Source organism: Eurytemora carolleeae, unplaced genomic scaffold (assembly GCF_000591075.1).
Source record: "Eurytemora carolleeae unplaced genomic scaffold, Eaff_2.0 scaffold107, whole genome shotgun sequence".
Lineage (NCBI taxonomy): Eukaryota > Metazoa > Arthropoda > Copepoda > Calanoida > Temoridae > Eurytemora > Eurytemora carolleeae.
The window spans coordinates 127,639-151,455 of NW_019396413.1; the positions used below are offsets into that span (position 1 = coordinate 127,639).

Genomic DNA, 23,817 nt, shown 5'->3' on the forward strand with positions numbered 1-23,817 from the left:
TTTAGATTTTGAAATATGAATAAGTGCCTTGAAAAATTGAAATATGAATAAGTGCCTTTAAATATTGAAATATGAACAAGTGCCTTTAAATATTGAAATATGAACATGTGCCTTTAAATATTGAAATATGAACATGTGCCTTTAAATATTGAAATATGAATAAGTGCCTTTAGATATTGAAATATGAACATGTGCCTTGAAATATTGAAATATGAACATGTGCCTTGAAATATTGAAATATGAACAAGTACCTTTAAATATTGAAATATGAACATGTGCCTTTAAATATTGAAATATGAACATGTGCATTTAAATATTGAAATATGAACATGTGCCTTTAAATATTGAAATATGAACAAGTGCCTTTAGATATTGAAATATGAACATGTGCCTTTAAATATTGAAATATGAACAAGTGCCTTTAAATATTGAAATATGAACATGTGCCTTTAAATATTGAAATATGAACATGTGCCTTTAAATATTGAAATATGAACATGTGCCTTTAGATTTTGAAATATGAACATGTGCCTTTAAATATTGAAATATGAACAAGTGCCTTGAAATATTGAAATATGAATAAGTGCCTTGAAATATCGAAATTTAAATAAGTGCCTTGAAGTATTGAAATATGAACAAGTACCTTGAAATATTGAAATATGAATAGTGCCTTAAAATATTGAAATATGAATGAATGCCTTGAAATATTGAAATATGAAAAAGTGCCTTGAAATATTGAAATATAAACAGAACACTTAAGTGCCTTGACTTATTGAAGTGTGAATAAATCATTATTCAATACAAGCATGGTTTAGATTTTGAAATATGAATAAGTGCCTTGAAAAATTGAAATATGAATAAGTGCCTTTAAATATTGAAATATAAACAAGACACTTAAGTGCCTTGACATATTGAAGTGTGAATAATTGTCTTGAAATATTGAAATATAAACAAGTGCCTTTAAATATTGAAATATGAATATGTGCCTTGAAATATTGAAATATAAACAAGACACTTGAAATATTGAAATATTGAAATATGGACAAGGGCCTTGAAATATAGAAATATAAACAAGACACGTGAAATATGATGTATTAAACCAACCTTGAAGGGTCTAAGCTAGGACTGAAGTAATCTGGGTCTGGGGTTCTCAATTCCTAAAAAAAAGTTTTCAAAGTTTAATTTTAAGGTGAGACAATAATAATTCAACTTTGAAAATTTAATTAATTAAGTTTGATAGATGTAAAATCGCACCTTGGATATAAACTCTGTATTTGGTGTCTGTAGTGATCCAAAGCTTGGTCTGAACTGCAGATCTATCTTTAGCCGATTTCTCTGCATGAATTCGGCCACAGAATCAGAAAAATCGTCCTTTTCCGGCCGGACAGAGACCCTGTTCTTCTCTAGAAAGCTGAATGCCTCCTCGACCAGCATGGTGTCGGATATGCTGCAGAGCACCTTGGTCTTCTTCAGCATGCTCTCCACCAACCTGAACATTCCCTCAGGGTTCCTCTCCTTGGCCAGCTTCATGAGAAACCTCATCGAGTCCACCACCTCACGTCGAACCCTCCTGGAAGAAAACATTTTCTCTTTCTCAAAGAACACTATCCAAATCTCACACAGTTTTAGCTATATCTTACAAAATCCATATTTCACATAACATTATCAATATCTCAGTCAAAACTATCCATATCTCACAAAACATTAACTATATCTCATACAATATTATCTATTTCTCACATAACATTATCTATATCTTACATAACAGTATCTATATCTAACACAACATTATTTATATCTTACACAATGTTGTCTATATTTCACATTACATTATCTATATCTCACACAATACTTTCTATATTTCACATTACATTATCTATATCTCACACAATACTTTCTATATTTCACATTATCTATATCTCTATGGACACTCATGGGTAGCATAGGGGTGACATAGGTTGAAAAATCATCCAATATATTTTGTTCTTCTTTATTTTTTTCACGGCTAGTAGATAATAAAACAAGACATACATATATGTGTTCCCTTTAGCCGACCAAACGGCTGGACCGAATGGGCTGACATTTATTGAGGGAACCCATGGGTACCTTGGATAAGATAGGCTAAACAAATTCTAAAATTTGCATTTTTCAGAAATAGAAATTTTGTTCTTAATTTTTTTATTCTACGGGCAACGCCGGGCCCTTCAGCTAGTATATTATATATCTTAAAGGGACAGACCGGCTATGTAAGGTAGTTAAACTGAGTGTGCAGTGTTGTGGACAAATTCTATAGAACTCATTTGAGACATATAATATACTAAGCTTTCTTACGTATCAATTGAACACACACGTTTGATATCTGCTTCTCCGAAAAATTAATTTCAGAATTATGACATGAGGAGACGGAGGATCACTTGAAATTACGTCTAAATATTCTTTTTTACACATTTTTCTGCATCTATACCTCAAGTTTAAAACATAATTTGTAAGAGGAATAAAACTACAAGTACACCCCTGAAGACTAAAAAGTGAGTATAAAGCTTCTTAACAAATATAATCCGTCATCTTTAAGACAACTCAATATCTTCTTTCTTTCTCTAGCTTATCACAACGAACAGGAGAGGGGTACTAAGAATCAGAGACAATGCAGGAACGACGATATCCACATTATTGGCTTAGTGGGTACAGTTGTGAATCAAACATTAAAAACAGTCCTTTTAAGATGAAATAAAGGATAAATAATAATAGTTGTAAAAAGATGTAGTATAAAAGTATTATTATTATCAATACTAAGGAAAAGAATGAATATATGTATATATAAGAGGAATATAATAAAAAAAGAGAAAGAGATAAATGATAGTTTAAGATGAAATTACTGAGCTGAACAGATTTTAAAATTCAAGCTATGACCTTACAAGATGGAAACGATTTCGGGACTAAATTGTAGAATGTCATTCAGGATTTATTTAACTTTAGGAAGATTTATTTTAGTACTTGATAACATTCAATACGTGGAATCTAATAGAAATGGGAAGATCTAGTGAAATATTTGCTTTGCAACAAATATATTTAACTAAAAGCTAGTAGAAAGGAGTTTTTGTCACACACATAAATTTTCTAATCACTATATCTTTGCAACCTGAAACTTAGATATTTTAAACTAAGATTTTGTTATCAACAGAATTCAAAGTTTAAAATATCAAAGGTTTAACTTCACTGGGTTGCAAAGATTTAAGGCTTAGAAAATCAGAGTTTTAGACAAAGACTCACCTTAATCAAATCACATGGAAATATTCTCGTTTTTCCAAAAAAAGGACAATATTTTCCTTCATTCCGAATGAAAGTTCTTCATCAAAAAAATGTAAATCATCTACGAGTATGGCTCAACTCCCCCCCCCCAAAAAATAAAAAAATAAACCAACCTAAGAAAAAAAAAACTCGTTGGTGAAATTTTGTTTCGGGGATGGTATTTTCATTAATATATTTGATTAAGAATTGATCGTGTAAAGTCTAAAAACTATTTCAAACAGATAAGAGGTTTAAACTAAAGCTTAAGAGTTGAAAAATTCCGGACACAACTATTCTAGATTGAACCGATTACTGGAGAATTGTCGGATGCCAAGCCATGATTTTATTTAACAAAGCCTAGATTTATGGTCGTACTTTAAACCATTCAAATTCACAAAAGAAGGAGTAGAACAATTTAAAATATGGCGCGGATGAAAAGATCAATCCATAAATAAACGAAAAATTATGAATTCACATTTTTAGAAAATCTTTAATGGTGAAAACTTTTAATATCTTGAACCATAACTTCTGCCAGATCAAAAAGTAAAAGTTTAAAATATCGAAGGTTTACACCATCGCGTTACAAAGATATAATGATTTAAACAAACGAGTAGAAAGAGGAAAAAAGGTTCTAATTAAAAAAATTCATTTCACGTATAAAGGTTTTGCTCGCAAATTCTAAAATATTTTGCAGTTTGCACTGAACAGATTTCATTTAATTAAATTACAAGAAAAATACAAAACAAAATAAAAAAAAAATAAGAAAAGAATTCTTTGCAAAAAGTTAAAGGTCGCAGTAACTAAATTAGAAGGTTCGACTTATCTAACAGTTTTGAGTCATAGTAAATGGAGGTTAACATTATTAATATTTAAGAAAAGGAGAAAGATTTATCCATTTCTGAACAATTTCATGCTTTTTAACTTAACTCCACCAAAAGCACATTTTCTGATAAAGAAAATGATCGTGAAAAATAAAAAGTGAAGTTATAAAATAAATAAAAACCAAATTATTCATCACATGACACTAGTTTTATATCAATCCGATGTTTCTGTGTGAAGTAAATGACGCCTGTTAGAAACCGGGTTCCTCCCGCATTATTTACTGCACGGGAAGCCGTAGTACATTGGAATTTCCGAGCCGGGTCAACCTTTCCGGTCCCAGTTTGTACTGTACCAAGCTCTATAGACAGGACTAGCCGGTGCAACAAGGTTGACGTGGTCAGGCTTTAAGCTTCATATAGGTTGAATTTACTTTTACTAAAGGGCAGAAGTGCGTGACTGTTTATAAAGAAAGGTTTACATCAAATTCTCTTTACAGAATTAAAAAAATTACCGATTCATTCCGTAAATATTCAGCTATGGTTCATCACATGATCATTTTCTATTATACAACGCATGTTATTTGTTGTTGTGACGACTTCTCTACAAAAGTTTCCGATTTATGCAGTAGAGACAGAAGAGAAAATTTACAAAATTTATCTCTTTCAAAATTTCTCCCTTATAGCACAATTTCTTTAAAAAATGTTGTTTTTAACCTGAAACACTACAATAGAACGCAACCTGATAATAATGGAAAACAGTTTATGCGCGCAAACCCGCACACAGTTTATCAATTTTAAACATAGTCACACAGTTTATCAATTTTAAACATAGTAAAGAACAAACCTTATTAATCCCTCGGATCTCGACTTGAGCGCGAATGCTGTGAATGCTCCAACAGTATGAATATCGTAGTATCCACTCTTCCGCAGGGAGGTGTTCTCAACCCAAACTCTAAATATTAAACAGCTATTAACTGATACTGAGTTGCACGGTTTGATCAAATTGTGATAGAGAGGGAGATGATCCTTCAAAGGCTGTTCCGCCTTCCATGGCAGAAATATATGAATAGCGAGAAGTAACCCAGAAGATTTTTTTAAATAACTCAAAAAGTATTGGTCTCAGGCTGTTAAAATTTACTGACTTTTCCTAAATACCCATAGCCCTCCCCTTAGGTCTAAGACCGGGTTTTTAAACTAGCTGCCTGAGTCCTCGGCACACTGCCTGAGTGACTACTTTTTCCTGTAACAAACTAAATCTTAGTTTTGACCCAATTTCGGTTGTCAGATTTTGATAATCTTTAGCTTTTTGAAAAGCCTATGACATAAGGAAACGGATTGCACAAGTTTTGAAAACGAAATGTTTTCAAAATATTTGCTTACAACCCGTCAACAGAAATTTGCACATTTTTAGTTTTTCTTAATTACACATCAGGTTATTTAAATTTTGCAAATATTTTTGCATTCTTAAAATGGCATGGTCAAGGGTTTTTCAAATATGTATATATATAATTTTTTTGGACATATTTTTTGACAACACTTTTACTACAGTGAAACCCTTAATAACGAATACATCAAAAGAAATCAAAAATGTCGTATTCTTCACTTACTGATAATGGAATGTTGCAGATATTTAGTTTTTTAATTAAATAATCATATAGAGCATTTTAAAACTGTTCCTGTATATTCCATGGCTATTTATCTATTTTCGCAAATACTAAAATTTACGTATAAAACTCATAGAAAAATTGTCAAGACGACATTTGATAAATTCTTCCGATGTATTCGTTATTAAGGGTTTCACTGTATATAAATAGATTTTGCAAAAAAATTACAATTCTTGCAAATTTGCACACTTGTTTGCAGACTTTTAATATTTATTTGTCATCTGCATTAAAAATAATTTATATTCCCACTTTTATTCCTGACTCATACTGTTTCTCATGAAATCTGAGTCATGAGAAACTACTCAGAATCAAAATGGAAGTTTAAAAGTAAAAAGAAAGAATTAACAAACAAAATTATCACGGGTTTTTAAGGAACTGAAAAATCGACTAAAAACTAATTTTTTTTAATCCCCTTATCTTTGCGACCTAATTTTATGTTACTTAATATTTTTCTAACCTTAGATAAATTAGACTGTATATAATATAGAAGAATAAATTTTTAGTTTGAAATATCTATGGTCTACTATGTAAGGCTGTAAAGACTAAAGGATTAGAAAATTAAAGTTAAATGCTGGTAACCATTAATTTTTAAAACGGAAAAGAGGTTTTGCCACAAAGTCTAATTTTCCATTCCATATTTCTTTGCTACCCGCTGTCGTAGACCTTTGATACTTAGATCAAAAATTCTAAATTTTAAATATATGGTTGCAAAAGCTTTATTTTCCGTATATAAACGAAATGAAATATTTAATACCTCTGTAAGTTGAGATTTGTTGGGACAAACTCCAAATTTGTGTCAGATTTATCCGTAGATTTCTTCAAAGTAACTCCTGAACAGTTTATAAGGTAAAATATTTAAGAAAAACCTTGACAATCTATTAAAATATGAAAGTTTAACTCCTGAACAGTTTATTAGGTAAAATATTTATAAAAAAATTTGAACCTCTATTGAAATATAAAAGTTTAACTCCTGAACAGTTTAAAAGGTAAAAAAAAATAAGAAAAAACTTTAAACCTCTATTAAAATATGAAAGTTTAACTCCTGAACAGTTATAAGGTAAAATATTTAAAAAAAAACTTTGAACCTCTATTAAAATATGAAAGTTTAACTCCTGAACAGTTTATAAGGTTTAAAATGTTTAAAATCATAGTGTGATTCTTTTCTAACATCAAAGTTTTTGCCAAAAATGCATTCTAAATATTATTATTTTAATTCCAAATTATTTTCTAGAAGTCACTTCATTTATGTTTTTTTGGGTTACTATTTGTATCCAATATTTACGTAAATTAAAAATTAAAAAAATTTGGAAGTAAATATTAGTTTTATGGTGTACGCAGGAAAAATTATGTTATTGAAAGCAATTATAAAAGCTAAACTTGATAGTGGATACGAAAGCAAAGCGCCCTATAAGAGCCTAAGATGTATTTCATTATAAATTTTGGCTCTAACAGATATAGCCTGGAAAGATTGGTTTACTTTGTTTTGTTTTCTTCTGTCAGAGTCAAAATTTTGCATAATATAATTTTATAAAAGCAAACTTGTAGAGAATAGTATTTTCAAATATGATAAATCTAGAAAATGTTCTTGAAGTTAAATTTTTTAAAGTTTTAATTAGAATGCTCGATTTACACAACGGTACCCTTGAAACCGTTATCTGATCAATAATGTAAAATATTTAGTCAATTTAATAACTTTAAAAGTGGTTATTTATGAATTTTTCCTGCAGTAGAAATGCGCAAGTCACTTTTGCAGAGAAACCGGAATTGAAAATAATTAGTTTAAAAATTCTAAACATTGATATATAATTCATACTTGATTAGACAAAGCTTTTGATACTTCCGTGTAAATCGGAAATCACTGCAAAATTGCCATGGGGACAGTATCAAATATGAAATTGTCATTTCCGGCTCGACTTTGTAAGCTCGATTTGATTCTCTCATGGGCAGCCGTAGCACATTTGAATTTCCGAGCCGGTCAACCTTTCCGGTCCCAGTTTGTACTGTACCTAGCTCTATTGACAGGACTAGCCGGTGCAACAAGGTTGACGCGGTCAGACTTTATGCTTCATATACGTTGAATTTACTTTTACTAAAGGGGCAGAGGTGCGTGCTCTAGTTCTGATTTTGCGCACAACAATGAGATATTCGGATATTAAACTTTCAAAACATTTTTGTTCTTCTCAATAGCTCTTCGATAAGAGGAGTAATGATAATAAATATATGTGATTTCAATCTTACGTCCAGTTTAACAGTCTCTTTAACATTAGTACTAAGTTAATATTGCAATATATATGATTAAATAAACTAAATATATGCAAGGTATTTATATATATATATATATATCCAGGATTCAATTTAGAGATGGGTTTCAATATCTGCATGTATGTACTGACTATATACTGAATACCAGAATAGGACCACAGAGAATATATTCACATGCTCAACCATAAACATGCTGCCTAGATGGAATATCTATGCAAACCATGGAATATTTAGGCATATTTAATCAATTTTAGAGGAATTTAAAGAGACTGTTGTTAATGTTATTTCATGGGACCCTCAAATTAAAGAGTTATATGCACGATTCACAACGGTAGCATTTAACAATTGTCTCTCCTGCAGCATAGATCCGTCCCTATGGGAAAATATTAATTGACAGACGAAGGAGAAAATATATCCGAGATCTTGAAAAAGGAAAATTTACATAGAAAAATATCAATTTTAAGACCTTGTTAGTTTAACAGTTGTAATTGTAAGACACATTGAAACATGAGGAATGGTTAAAACAAACAAAAAAATTTCAGATGTTTCTTGCCAACTTTATAAGAAATATTTTTTTTGAATATCGCGATATAAATTTTTTTTGGCACAACCACCTTAATTACTGTTTTTATCCCTTTTCCTTCTATTTTCTTCTTCGGGTTAAAATTTATTATTTAATTCATGTAAATGAAAACGATCTAAGACCTTACTCCGGTGAAAAAGACGCAACATAAAGGTTGAGTTTGCTCCGGGGAAAAAGACGCGGCATAAAGGTTGGGTTTGCTCCGGGGAAAAAAACGCGGCATAAAAGTTGGGTTTGCTCCGAGAAAAAAGACGCGGCATAAAGGTTGGGTTTGCTCCAGGGAAAAAAGACGCGGCATAAAAGTTGGGTTTGCTCCGGCAAAAAAGACGCGGCATAAAGGTTGGGGTTGCTCCGAAGATATAGACGCGGCATAAACTAGGTTGGGTTTGCTCCGAGGAAAAAGATGCGGCATAAAGGTTGGATTTGCTCCGGGGAAAAAGATACGGCATAAAGGTTGGATTTGCTCCGAGGAAAAAGATACGGCATAAAGGTTGGATTTGCTCCGGGAAAAAAGACGCGGCATAAAGGTTGCGTTGGCTCCGGGGAAAAAGACGCAGCATAAAGGTTGGGTTTGCTCCAAGGAAAAAGACGCAGCATAAAGGTTGGGTTCGCTACGGAGAAAAAGACGCGGCATAAAGGTTGGGTTTGAATGAAAATTAATTTAATTGAGTTTAAAGTGAAGATCACAGGAATATACAGGATTTCAGGAATACTTTGATTCAGGGAGATCTTATGTCTTAGAATTCTAACCGTGTTAATTTCAACTTTATAGTGGGAACTGTGGTTTGGTTTGGGTTGAAGATACATTAATATTCATATTGAAGAGAGGTTTCCACCAGGGTGAGCAAAACTATTTTATCAGTTTCAAATATTTTTTTGCTTCAACATTTTTTGTTGCAGAAAACTTAAATTATTTAATGCTAGTTCACAGATGCAAGTACATACTTTAAAGCACAGATCAATACCGAATATAATTGAAATTGTCCAATTAATGAGTACAGTTCCACGTTTGATAATCCCATTGACCAGGTTTACCAAAATATAAGCAATTAAAAGGTCAAATGACCAACGAGGTTCATATGACTACCACAACGATTTTAGTATGCAAAATGCCAAAATGATAAGAAAAAAATGGATCAAAAACATACCACCCAACAGCTCAGGTCAATAGAGTGTAAAATAACCAACAGTCAATAGTTTGTACTATGACCAGGGTGACCATCCAACTGATCAATAGCGTAACCACTCCAGGGTAACCACCTAATAGGTCAATAGTATGTAGCAAATTAACCAGGGCGACCACCCAACTGGTCAATAGTTTGTAATATGGCCAGGGTGACCACCCAACAGGTCAATAGTTTGTAATATGACCAGGATGACCACCCAACAGGTCAATAGTACATAACTTAACCAAGGTGACCACCCATTAGGTTAATAGTACGTTACTTAACCGCGGTGACCATCCAAAGATCTATAATGAGTAAATTAAGTCGTTAGTTAGGTTTTTGATCATTTCATTAAGTTAGGTTACCCACCTTTAGAATTCTCAATATACTCCATTGCATTTGAGTAAACATTGATAAGGTTAAGATGGTTCTCTAACCAGCGCATCTGGTTTGTATGCCAGGGTTCCTTTAGCTCTCCTAGTCCTGGAATATTTCAGATTAAACTCAGCAGGGATATTTTTAAAAGGATGGATGAACATCTATTCAAATTTGTAAATTAGATCTTTCTTGGGAATTCAATACTTAAACTTTAAAAGGTATTTGGATTTTAAAAATAAAGGTATTTTTTAAATATGGAATGTAAATATTTCAGAAAAAGAAGAGTAGATGAGGTAAATAACAGATATTGAAGAAAAGGAAGATTAAAAGAGATATATCCAGGGTAAATTAAGGATATTTTGTAAGAAAAGGGAAAAAAGCTATATTTAAGAAATTTAAAATATAAGAGATATTTAAGAAATCTGTGAGCAACAGAGATATTTAATATAAAATATTTAAGAAGAGAAAAAAAAATTAAAATATTATAAATAAACAACAATATGTAAGAAATAGGGATTTAGAAAGAAATATCAGAGAATTAGAACTTAAGATATAATAGTGAAAAAATAACCTTAAAATTTGTAAATTAGAAATTAAATTGGTGTGATATGAATTATCTAATGGAAAAAATATTTTTATGAAATTAAATGTTTGAAACTTGATCATGTGACCCAGATCCGAGATACAGTGCCCGGATATAAAATATACATCCGCATCAAAATAAAATTATTGTTTAAGGATATAAGAATGCTCACAGGAGTTGCTGTGGGAAGGAGAAGGAGAATTTAGGTTCTGCCATCAGCTCCTGAACTGATATGTCTCCTCCTAATCCGGAATGAAACCTGGAAAGTATACAGATCAGAATCATACAACGAATCATCAACATATTTTAGGTTAATTTCAAAATGAAAACTTTATCTCAATTTAAACCTAAATAAGACAACAGGAACCTAAAAACCTAAGTACAGAAAGTGAAGGAAATGAAAACTAGAAAAATAAAAAAAAAATAGAAAAAAAAACTTAGAAATGTAGAAAAAAAATTACAGTAGCAAAAATAGAAAAGACACAAACATATATTAAAAATATGTAAGAACCAAAATTAGTTAAAATTGCAGTTATTTCAAGTGAACCTTCATTTCAATGTCGGATTCACAATGATACCCGTTAACCTGTATCTTAATAACAATGTGGAAGATATCGTTATTCTGTATATGTTTAGTTCTAACGATTTCTTGCATTGTGTCTGTGGCATAAATCCTCAAAACACACTCGAAAATAATCAAATTTCCCGGGGAGAAAAACAAATATTCCTTTTCTTATTCATCCTTAATCGTTAGTAGTGTGAAAAGGTTACTGTTGTGAATCGAATAGTGGGTCACTTGAAATCACGTGAACAGTCCTATTAACATTAATATACATCCTAGTATAATATGTTAATCCTTGTAATCGGACTGAAACATTCAACTAATAGAATCAATCCTGTTGTTATTTGAGATCTTGAACAATGTTTTAGAGGCTTTGATATTATCTTACTGTAATCTAGAGGAACAAACTGAACACCATTTTAGTACCAAGTCCAACCGCCGCGCTCATCGAGCGCTGCAACCAGGCCAAAATCAATTATATAAACAATAAATTCCAGAAGAAATGAAATTGGGTTCAAAGCTAGAGAAGAAATGTATTGGGTTCAAACCTAGAGAAAGAAATGTATTGGGTTCAAACCTAGAGAAGAAATGTATTGGGTTTAAACCTAGAGAAGAAATGTATTGGGTATAAACCTAGAGAAGAAATTTATTGGGTTTAAACCTAGAGAAGAAATGTATTGAGTTTTAACCTAAAGAAGAAATGTATTGGGTATTAACCTAGAGAAAAAATGTATTGGGTTTAAACCTAGAGAAGAAATGTATTGGGTTTAAACTTAGAGAAGAAATTATTGGATTTAAACCTAGAGAAGAAATGTATTGGGTTTAAACCTAGAGAAGAAATGTATTGGGTATAAACTTAGAGAAGAATTTTTTTTGTGGACACTCAGGGGTGGCCAGGGAGTGTCATAGGCTAAAAAATATTCGAATTTTTTAAAACATTTTTTTTCCCGGGCAACGCCGGGCCCTTCATCTAGTTGACGCATAAAATTATGAATTATATTTGTACCAACACAACCCCGATGAATCGTCCCCGGCAGCTTGCAATGATGAGTGGTGCTGTTTTTTTAAAGATTAAAGATTCAAATATGTAAATTCAGAACTACTTTAGAACTTCTGCTAAAACAAAATTGATGACGAAGTTTACAAAGTACTAAGTAGTGAATTAGAAACTAAATACGGTGGGAGCTATAAAACTGTGGAATAGCAAGACGACTGTTAGAGTCACTGTAGTTTCAGTAGAAGTAAATATTTCTATTTACTGATAGCGCCGATTGAAGGATTCAGAACTCTGATTGGATAATGAGATAGATAGAAAGATAGATGTTACCGCCATACTATTTCTATTGGTTCAGAATAGACAACAAACACATGACTGAACTCTGATTGGATCAGGCGCTAATGGACAATTAAAATCAAATACATATTAGATTCCTATTCCATAGTTTTATGGACCCCACTGTATTTTATATTTTTACCTGTAGGTTCGAACTGAGATATTTGAGTGAAGGAGAGCAAGGTTTGGATGCCGTGGATTTCTAATCCTGAACAAATTATTGAAATTATTTTAATTTTATTTCTTTAATTTAAAATGTTTTAATTTATTTCCGTCAGTTCAAGCTCGTTTAGACTCACTGGTATTAATAAGATGGGCATCGTATTTTTTAGACGATTTTATTGAACGAACAAAACCACTGAATGAACAACTTTACTAAACAAACATCATTATTGATCAAACGAAGTCACTTAACGGTCAGTTAGTAAACGAACGAAAAAGAAAGAAACTTAGCAATTGCACAGATAACGAACGAATTTAAATTTTGAATGAACGGTTTGAAAAAACAAACGATAAACAAACAAGTTGAAAAAAACGTGCCCATCTCTACAGTGCTATATACAGCTTTTAATAGTGTCCAAGAACCGTTTAGCTAGAGATAGATCCTAGTTTTCAAGAACTTTAAACTTTTCTCTTTTCACATTTTCTTGAACTTTCAAAACTTTTCAACGATCTACACATCAGTCTATGTAATTAGAAAATACCGGGGGAACCTATTTTACAGAATTGTAAACCTTTTAAACTAAAAGAGGGTCACATTTATTAGAATGCATCCCTTCCACATAATGTTAAACTGAATATATTCTTAACCCAATTCCTGCTGGGGGGGGGTCAATTTGACCCCCCCCCTGTAGTTTTTTTTACATAACTCAAAAAGTATTGGTCTGAGGCTGTTGAAATTTTCTGACTTTTCTTACATACCCAAAGCCCTCCCTTTTGGCCTAAAACCGGGCTTTAATACTAACTGCCTGAGTCCTCAGGCACACTGCCTTAATGACTGCTTTTGCCTGTAACAAACTAAATCTTTCTTTTGACCCACTTTCACTTGTCAGATTTTGATAAAATTTAGCTTTTTGGAAAGCCTATGACATAAGGAAACGGATTGCACAAGTTTTGCGAAAAAAAAATTGCAATTTTTTTGCAAACAACCTGTCAAAAGAAATTTGCACATTTTTAGTTTTTCTTGATTAAAAATCAGGTTATTTAAAATTTTGCAAAATTTTTTGCATATTTGAAATGGCATGGTCAAGGGCTTTTCAAAAATGTATAATTTTTCATTTTTTGGACAAATTTTTTTTGCAAACATTTTTACTATAAAACTGGATTTTGTGATAAAAAATTCAATTTTCGCAAATTTGCAATTTTTTTTGCAGATTCTAAAAGTAGAGCACAAGAGCTTTCTAACGATGTATCATTTGTCATATTTGGACCTAAAACATGGGATTTAGAGGGGGGGGGTCTAATTGACCCCCCCAGCGTATCCTGGTTTTCAAGTACCCCAGCAGGGATAGAGTTAAAACTCTGAAATACTTTTAATAGGTCTAAAACTTCAACAGTTGGAAATGTATAGATGAACATTGAACAAGAAACCTATATTCATCAATATATAAATTTAGCTTGTCTGTTGTTTGTATCCAATAAACGTCAAAACGGCTGAACCGATCGGGCCCAATTTTTTTGTGGGACATCACGTGACCACAGGGAAGGTATATGAATGAAAAAAATGTGTTTTAAAGGTTTTAAATTTTGTAAAAAAAATTAAATTCTTGAAAATCCGCGAATTTTTTTTTTAAATCCGCAACATTTTTTCTTCTTTGTTTTAAAATGTAAACAAAAAGAACATGTTCACAATTTAAATAAAAGAGCCTAATATCTTATCTTTATATCTTCTGACAAAAATAAATAATTTTTGTTTCGTTCTATCCTCTATGAAATATTTAACAATTTTTTGTATTATTACGAATAAACCTTTTGTAAAATTAAAATTTAAATAAAAACATATCACAGGATTAAGCGTCCCTTACATCTGATAAACATGCTTTAAATAGAAAACTATTTTGCTTCTTTAAATAATTTTAGAAAAATCTTACATCCCTAATATTTATATTCTATAGACTGTAGCTGTAGGAAAACCAAGATTGTTAAGCATTAAAATTCGACCCCTTTAAGTTTAAATGTGATCAAATCCATTAAATCTTTATATGAAAACTGATTATAAACTTAATATATAATTCTTACAAAGGAATTGAGACTTTGCCACAAACTAAAATTTTAGAAAAATCTTACATCCCTAATATTTATATTCTACAGCCTGTAGCTGTAGGAAAACCAAAACTGTTACAGTGTTACACATTAAAATTCGACCCCTTTTTGTTTAAATGTGATCAAATCCATTATATGAAAACTGATTATAAACTTAATATATAATTCTTACAAAGGAATTGAGACCTGTCACAAACTAAAATTTTCTAATCCCTATTTGCTTGCAACCAGATTGTGAAACTCTTTGATATTTCAAACTTAAATTTTTAGTTCTAACAGAATTCATAGTTTGAAAGTTTTAGGTCTATGACATTGGGTGGAAAATAAGAGTTTGTGGCAAATGATCAATTCCTTTCTTACTTGTATGAGATAGAAGATGGAAGACTATTAGTTCTTCTATGATAGCCCTGCCCTTGTGAGCCTATGATGCTGGTTGCAGGATTGTTAGTTCTACCCTGGTTTGTGTGGGAGGGGGTAGATTCAGTGGAGCCCCCTCCCTCGGCCTCCCCCACCCAGGAGTGAAGGGTTACAAAGCCCGCCCCCCGTCCATCAGGGTTAGGTGAATCCAACCGCAATCTCAACCGCTCTGAAAAAGATTTAAAGATTTAGGGATTGTAAACGCATTTATAGTGTAGCCTGTACATTGTACGTTCACAACGTTATCCTTAAAAACTTTGTCTGATCAAGAGGATGCATTCAAAAACAACGAAGAAAATAGTCAGAATTGAACACTTTTCAAACAAAAAAATATGAAAGCTTCCACATAATTGATTTTTATTGACTAGCTATTTCACTACCATAAAATAATGTGCACTACATTTTCTGCTTAGCTTTGCTTTAGCAGTACTGCGTTTGTTTACATTTCTCCCCCACACAAAGATTCAGCCTGCTTATAAAAAGTTTCATCCATTTTTATGACAGGGTCGACTCTGAAGTGTCGCAACGCCATGGGCTTAGGTTTTACCGCTCTAACTCACTTATGCTTTTCTGTAGCAAAATTCTTATTGATTTTTGCTTAAGAGCTTGAAAGCTTTAAATCACATGTGCCCAGAAATTACAGTACACGTTATTTCATGAGAAATCCTGTTATTCCTTGGTTTCTCCAGTGTACCACCATTGTGATTTCTTATCAGCAATATTTGAATGAATAGTTGATAAAAATCCTATATTTATAGCTATCAGAAACCTATTGTGTTCGATAACAAAGCAAAAGCCTATCAAGCCAATACTTTTTTTACTGCATCAACCAGGCTGAAATTTATCGGAATTTCGAATATTTGAAGATCAAATTAGCACTATAGAAGCTTTAGGAATCCAGGCTTTAAATAATCTTATAACATGATAAACTTTTTAAAACTTTAAAATCTAATTCTAATTCTCAAGTTGCTAACCAAATTAAACTACCCTCATTAATTTTATTCAAATTTTTACCCACCTGTTGGGAATATAAAAGCTAGGAAACGGAATATTTAGAGACATACACAGGTATACCCACCTGTGCATTGTCCTGCTAGATTTCAGGGTATTATATTCCTTACAAATAATAAGACTCATTTAAACTGTTCAAAAGCTATCATTTCGTAATTAATATTAAAGCAAAATTTCTATCATATATGATATTGTTTTTTCTTTTCCTATAGTCTGATTCCATTCATCATGAGATATACATCAACTTATTCAATACGTACATTTGAGACGAAATAAATACAATGGAATACAATTTTGTTCTTTATGTCTCTCCCACAGACAACTTGGTCCGAGGGATCCATGCGGGCTCCCCTTACAGACTCAGGGGAGCCGTTCCGCACACTACCCTCCGACAAATTATCATTTTACCACCTTTTGACCAACATACCAACCTATGAGTCCCCCAACAGGGGGACGTTAGGTTACTTAATGTCCCTTGGGACATTAAGGAAAATTACGACCCGCTCTGCGAAGTTTTCTTGAAAAAATTCGCGCATTTGCATCTCAAAAGACGAGAAAAGTCTGTACAGCTTCGTTTTCGGGAAATTAAGAATTATGATTAACCATGGGTCCCCTCGACCAATTTTGCCTACAAAACATTCCTTTCTACGCTCTAGATGTTTTGTATGCAAAATTGGTCTTGGGAACACTTGGTTCAGTAAAATTTCTTTAAATTCCCTGTAAAGTAGTTGTAAATAATCTTTTGGTCAAACTCATTAGTCCCGATGAACCATACACCGATGACAGGACACCGACATTTCAGTTGTGCAGCTAAATTTAATTTCCGTTAGAGAAGCGAAGAATCGGAAAATATATTGGAAATCTCAAAATCTATGATAATAAACTTTCGAGTCCGAACCTCCAGAAAAACAAATTTAACATCTTATTTTGACCTAAATATGTAAGATAGTAAATTTTGAGACTAAGAAAAGAAAATTTGAGGTCTGGAATAGGATTTATCTAAATAGATATGCACACCACTCATCCCTAAAAAATGTTGACAATTCGGTTTTGTACAAAAATCTCAACTATTTGTTAATAAACAATCAAACAGTAGAATTATTTGATATTTATTAACTTAGAGAAATGAAACGAAGAGGTAAAGCTTACCTCAGATGTACACAACCGACCTCCCTATTACTTAATTAATGGAATGGTCGGTTGTGTACATCATGAATCATGATATGTTTACGTATCTAATACTGTACACTTGTATATAGAGTGATCTCTTTTCTTGGGAGTTGTAAAATGTAGATAGTTGAATATTTGTATAGATAATTAGATAGACACTTAATATGGATTGTAAACACAGGATTGTATACTGCAGTACATTCCAGTTCAGTTGTTTGTTTATGTTAATAAACGTATGACCAAATATTGCATCGTGAAAAAATGCACAAACAATTCTTCTTGTAAAAATGTGAGTTTTTTCAAAATACCAAAACACTGTGCATGGTTAGACCTTTTAAGGTTGGGAGACTCCCCCGTATATCCCTCAAGTTGCATTTGATCAAACCATTTAAAGGAAGGAGATATTAGTCAGGGGAAAAATGCAATGTACATTTCTTTTTTATTTCATATCAGATGTCTTGAGTACTTGCACATCCTGTTGGTAAGGTTAGTTTTTTCATGACTGAGTATTTAACACACACTTTTCTTGCCCCCCCCCCCCTAAAATAATTTCACAAAATCCCCCCTAGTAATACAATTGTACAGTGGTTGTTACGTAAACATATCGTGATGTACAGAACCGACCACTCTATTAATTAATTAATAGAGAGGTCGTTTGTGTACATCTGAGGTATGCTTTACCTCTTTGTTATTGTTAACATAAAAATCAATAACAAATTATTCCGGCAAAAAAAATCAACTCAAATGAATAGTTTTTAAAAATTAGTATTTTAAGTAGAAAGTGGAAATTTTAGAATAATTGGTTCAACGTTTTTGTTCTGTTGTAAATTAAAATGTTCAACTTGAAGTTGCGCTTCTGTAAAAAATCTACCTGTCTGCTTCAGTTCTTGAATACTAGTAACTGCCTGTCCTAGGATAGTTCGAACCATGGAGAACCTTTCCCGTGTATCTTGGGCACAAATCTTCACCTACACAATCAATCAATCAATCAGTTGAGTAATGGAAACTCAATCGATCAATCAATCGATTAATCAAATAATCAATGAGTTCACTCGACAACAAAAGTTCGCCTCCTTTTCAAACCGACAATGATTAAAGATCAAGATAAATCAATCAATCAATCAATCAGTATTATTTTCCTGTTTAATCAATAAACTGATCAGTGTAAAAACAATGAGCTCAACAAATTAGTCACCATTGAACACTGATAAACAATTAATTAATTGATCCATGTTTAGTCAATTTGTACAATTAATTAATCAATTACTACGCAAAATCTAAATACAAATCAATCAAACACAAGATTGCCAATGTTATCTTATTTTTTCTATATATTTTTTACACGTTGATCAAATTCGAATTGAATTTCAGATGCATCAATATCAAATTTTTGTATAATGTAAGAGAATATTTAGCTTAAATTGTTGTTTTATAACAAAGTCTATCAATCAATAAAAAAATAATCAATATATTTTGTCTTCTAATATATGTTGCTGTTTAGTGCAGATTGAGTGCCCACTACCCCTTCCAGTTTGCAAAATGGTGAGTGCGCAAATTAAGAAATATTAATTTGCAAAACTTTAAAGATAAATAAAAAGTTCTTGGAAGCACAATTTCAAAAACTTTTAATACAAATTGGATCTTTTTCTATTAATTTAATTCTTTTCTTTTCAACATCTTTTTTAAAACCAAAAAATCAATTACATCTTAAAAACTTACTATAGATAATCAAAAACCATCATAATTAGGAAAAGTTCAAGACTTATCAATAAAATAAATCTGCAACTTCACAATTGATGAAATTAAAAGAAAATTTGAAGGGATTAAAGACGTAAAATGGACTGAAAAATTCTAACATTTTGTTCTTACTATAAAATTATAAAACTACCCAAAACATTTTCATTATATCGAAAGACAGTCTCAGATTTTTCATTTTAAATTTTCATTTAAAAATTCATTTTTTCAGTCTAATATATATTTGTAAAGGGGTTGGTGCATGTGTCCTATTAGATGAGGGGAGGGGGGCCCTTGCCTTCATTTTAGTTCAAATCTTACAAGTTTTTGGCTGCAAGCCTGATTTTGTAATAATATAGAATTGGACAATAGTGACCTCTAATGACCTCAACAAATAGAAAATGTTTTTACTATGGCTTTATGCATAACAAACAACAGCTTGGAACCCAGGCAAAACATAAAAGAATTTAGTGTTTGACCTTCTAATGACCTCCAAATTAAACAATGTTTAAACAACTGTGGCTTTATGCATATCAAACGAAAGCTAGAAACCAAAAACAGTAAAAGCAACGAATCCAGTGTTTGACCTTCTAATGACCTCTAACGATCTATAATGACTTCCAAAATGAAAATGTTTTAATTCTATGGCTCAATCGAAACCCAGGCAATGAAGTATTATCAAAGAAAGTAGAAGCTGGGTGTTGTTGTTCAATGAATAGGGGGATGTGCTTGGCGGGGAGGATGTCACTACCCCCCCCCCCCGTTTGATATGCATAAAGCCATAGTTAAATTTGTTCAATTTGGGGGTCACAAGAGGTCATTTAAAGTTCAAACACTGAATTCTTTGCTTTTACTGTATTGCCTGGGTTCCGAGCTTTTGTTAAATATATTTTTTAAGTCCTCTTTTAAACATTTTCAATTTGGAGGTCATTATAGGTCGTTAGAGGTCATTAGAAGGTCAAACACTGGATTCGTTGCTTTTACTGTTTTGCCTGAGTTCCTATCTTTCGTTTGATATGCATAAAGCCATAGTAAAAACTTTTTTATTTTTCGAGGTCATTAGTGTCCATTTTTATTTCAACATTAAAAATAAGCTCCCTTAATAGGCATGCAGCCAAAAAATTGAAGATTTTAATTAAAAATGAAGGCAAGAACCCCCCCCCCCCCTCATCAAATGGGACATTTCTACCATCCCCTTTATAACTTTGTCAATCCTAGTTCACAAATTATAATGCTTTGGTATAAAAACTAAAACATTTGCTTTTGAAGTTTATCTATCTATCAATCCTAAGTTCAAACCGCTGATGTTAAATATTGAATGCATGCTCATATTAATGATTCAAAGATTAACAAAATTTCAACCTCTTCTGAAATTTCACAACATTTCAATTCTTCCATGCAAAAGTAATAATAATTTTCCCTTAAAGGGAGTGACCGGCTATATAAGGTAATTGAACTGAGTAATGCAGTGTTGTCGAAAACTTCTTTAGGATTCATTTGAGACATATTTAACTTTTTAAAGATCTGTAAATCCTGAGGTTGAGCGCAAAGTCGACGTTCAAAATCGTAATTTTGAGTGGATACGCTTTCAGAATTAGTTTTTTTAAATTATTAAATAACGACAACGAAAAATAAAGTAAAAATTATACAGTAATCTAATTAGATGGCTAGGAACATATTTCACAAAAGAAATTTGTCAATAAATCAATGCTAAAATCGATTATTTCGTTTTCATTATTATATTGAATTTATAATTTTCTTTAAATTCATTTGCAGATTTCTTCAAATTCTTTAAATGTCGTCTTTTCAATAATAATTATAGAAAATCTGCGAACATCTTTGTGAATAACGAGAAACTAGAATAATGAGATAATAGAAACTAATAATTGAACAAGATTACTTATTTTCGATGATAAGATTAATTTTCATTTTCTCAAAATGTTCCTAAACATGACGTCTGTAGTTTATTGTAGAATATTTTTACATTTTATGTCGTCGTTAATTAATAATTTTAAAAAACGAATTCTGAAAGCGTATCCACCCCCAAATCAGGAGTTTTGAACATCGAATTTGCGCTCAAACTCAGGATTTACAGATCTTTAAAAAGTTTAATATGTCTCAAATGAATCCGAAAGAAGTTTTCCACAACACTGCGTCCTCAGTTCAACTACCTTACATAGCCGGTCACTCCCTTTAAAAAGATATAAAAATATAACATTTTAACATCAAGTAGATTGATTGAAATTTGTAAAACAGTGATTTTTGTGAATAATTGATAGGCGGAATCCGCCTAGATGCAGGGTGGTTTTTACTGCTAACTTGCATTTATAATATTCAACCTGGACCAGGATTCAGGGCCTCTACATCTGCTCAAGGTTTGAATATTATCAACAAAGATCGGAGCTAGCTGGGATTATTAGGATTTTGCAAAATAGTTCTGCAAACCTGAAACTAGAAAACAAGCACTTTCAACCTTTGAAATAGTTATCTACAAAAATTTCCCAATATTTTTTTTTTCTTCATTTTTTGCTTTCTTCTCTTTATCTTATAATTTTTTAAACCCTTCCCTTCTTCCTTGAGACGGAGTTTATTCCACAAACTCCGATTTTCTAATTCATATGTCTTTGCAACCCAAAGTCTAAAATCTTAGATATTTCAACTGTGAATACTGTTGGATCAAAGAATCTAAGTTAAAAATAACAACGGTTTACGCCATCAGGTTCCATGGATATAGGAATTCGAAAATTTGAGTTTGTGAGAAAGAATCAATTCTTTAACATTTAAAATGAAAATACTACCCCCCCCCCCCCCCCACCATTATATCTTCTTCTTTATTCACCTGTGTAGAGTCTACAATATTATCAGCTGCTCTAAATAGACCGGTCAACATGAACATGGGATTACTGGTTCTCTGAAAAAAAAGAAAATATTAGATTTCGAACCACAAGCAAATAGAGAAAATTCTAGAATCAATCTTAGTGTCTTAAGAATTTTGAACGGCTGTAATTTGTAGAAAAGAGAATTACAAATAGCGTTACGTTCGGCTTGTTGTGGTTTAATTTTATTTCGTTGATTCAGTAATTTTTCCTAATTTTTCTATATCTCTTATTCACATGAGAAGATTAATGTTTAATTTGCAATTACCCAACAAAAGTTTAAACAGAATTTAAAAACGCATTTTACGTGAAAAGGACTACCATTGTGAAGGTTTCCAGCGAAATCGTTATTGGAGTTTTTTCCTTCGCGAAAATATTTTTCGTGTTTTTTTCCGCGATATTTCTCATCGTTTTCGATTCCTGTCGATAAATTCATTTTCGCAAAAAAAATGCAAAATGCCCCGAAAAAGTTTATTACGAAATAAATTTAGCATTTTTTCGCGAAAGTTTTCGTTCGCTGCAAACCCTAATTGTAACTTGTTTTCTCTTACCTCGACTATTTCAGTGTTCATGTAGAAACACCAGGGTTCAGTACTCAGGTTTCTCACATATACAACAAGTCTAAATATTTACAAATAAAATATTATTATTTCCTCGAATTCTATTTTTGGAATACCTTATCCCTGTCCCACACCAGAGAAAAATCTGGCGAAAAATTGACCAAATTTTTCCAAAAACAAATATTTTTCATGCATTTCCTGTAAATTATTTCGCCCTTTTTTACAAATCGACCATGCATGGAGCAATTCCATTTTTCATTTATCCTACTGGCTTCAAAACTTCTTGGAGGTTCTGTACTCTACCTGGTGGATGGGGTTCTGTACTCTACCTGGTGGATGGGGTTCTACCAATTGCATCACAAAGAAGATTATCACAGATATAAGCACACTCCAGTACAGGCGGGGCTTCAGGGTCTAAACATTTTCACATTTTTCACCAAAACTCGTAAAAATTAACTTTTTTAAAATTATTGTAATTTGGAGGGTTTCAATCTTTTTTTCATAAAAAAAGACCATAAAACCAAAAGTCAAGTTTTTTAATCCTTCTTCTCGGGACAAAAAAAAACATTCTTTAAAAGTAGGTTACAAAAATGACAAAAGACTTGATTTTAAAAAATTTAAAAAATCTTACCAATCACAGAAAGTTTAATTTTGGGAATGTTAAAGTGTGCGTGGATTTGTCCATCAAATTCAGCAGATACAGCCAACAATCTTTTCTTCAAGTTCTCGAGATGCTTCCTAAATAATTATTTTTTTAATGAATATCATAATACCGCTGCTGGAGGAAGATAAAAAAATTTACTTGAATTATAATCAAACTATTTCCGGAAAAACCACCGTTAGTAAAAAATGTCATGGAAAAATCATCAAATGAAAATAACTGTCATAATCTCATTGGAAAACCCGCAAAGTGAAAAAACGGCACATGAAAATAACTTTCTAAAGGGCTACAACTCCACTTTAAAAAAATGCCCATGGAAAATTGGCCATTTGATAAAAACGTTCTTAGGGGAAAAAACTTTGAAAACAAAAGCTGCCTTATGAAAAAACTGCACCTGAAAATAACTTTCTTTGCAAAAAACTTTTCTTTGAAAAACTACCCATGAAAAAACTATCCTTGCTCTAAGCCCCCCCCCCCCCCCCCCCC

General features: G+C 31.9%; 1 protein-coding gene across 1 annotated transcript in view; it reads right to left on the bottom strand.

Annotated features, from left to right (window-relative positions):
- Positions 1-23,817, bottom strand: part of LOC111702836 (type II inositol 3,4-bisphosphate 4-phosphatase) — a 60,394-nt gene that overhangs the window by 14,929 nt on the left and 21,648 nt on the right. Inside the window, exons 8-22 of the mRNA XM_023474617.1 lie at positions 23,302-23,408; positions 23,000-23,084; positions 22,662-22,731; positions 22,074-22,145; positions 18,372-18,468; positions 15,263-15,488; positions 12,783-12,848; positions 10,918-11,004; positions 10,367-10,371; positions 10,154-10,267; positions 6,528-6,603; positions 4,954-5,061; positions 1,255-1,570; positions 1,101-1,157; positions 588-643 (exon numbers count right to left, since the gene is read on the bottom strand). Of these exons, the coding sequence (XP_023330385.1) occupies positions 588-643; positions 1,101-1,157; positions 1,255-1,570; positions 4,954-5,061; positions 6,528-6,603; positions 10,154-10,267; positions 10,367-10,371; positions 10,918-11,004; positions 12,783-12,848; positions 15,263-15,488; positions 18,372-18,468; positions 22,074-22,145; positions 22,662-22,731; positions 23,000-23,084; positions 23,302-23,408 (1,542 nt within the window). The remainder of the gene's footprint in view (positions 1-587; positions 644-1,100; positions 1,158-1,254; positions 1,571-4,953; positions 5,062-6,527; positions 6,604-10,153; positions 10,268-10,366; positions 10,372-10,917; positions 11,005-12,782; positions 12,849-15,262; positions 15,489-18,371; positions 18,469-22,073; positions 22,146-22,661; positions 22,732-22,999; positions 23,085-23,301; positions 23,409-23,817) is intronic.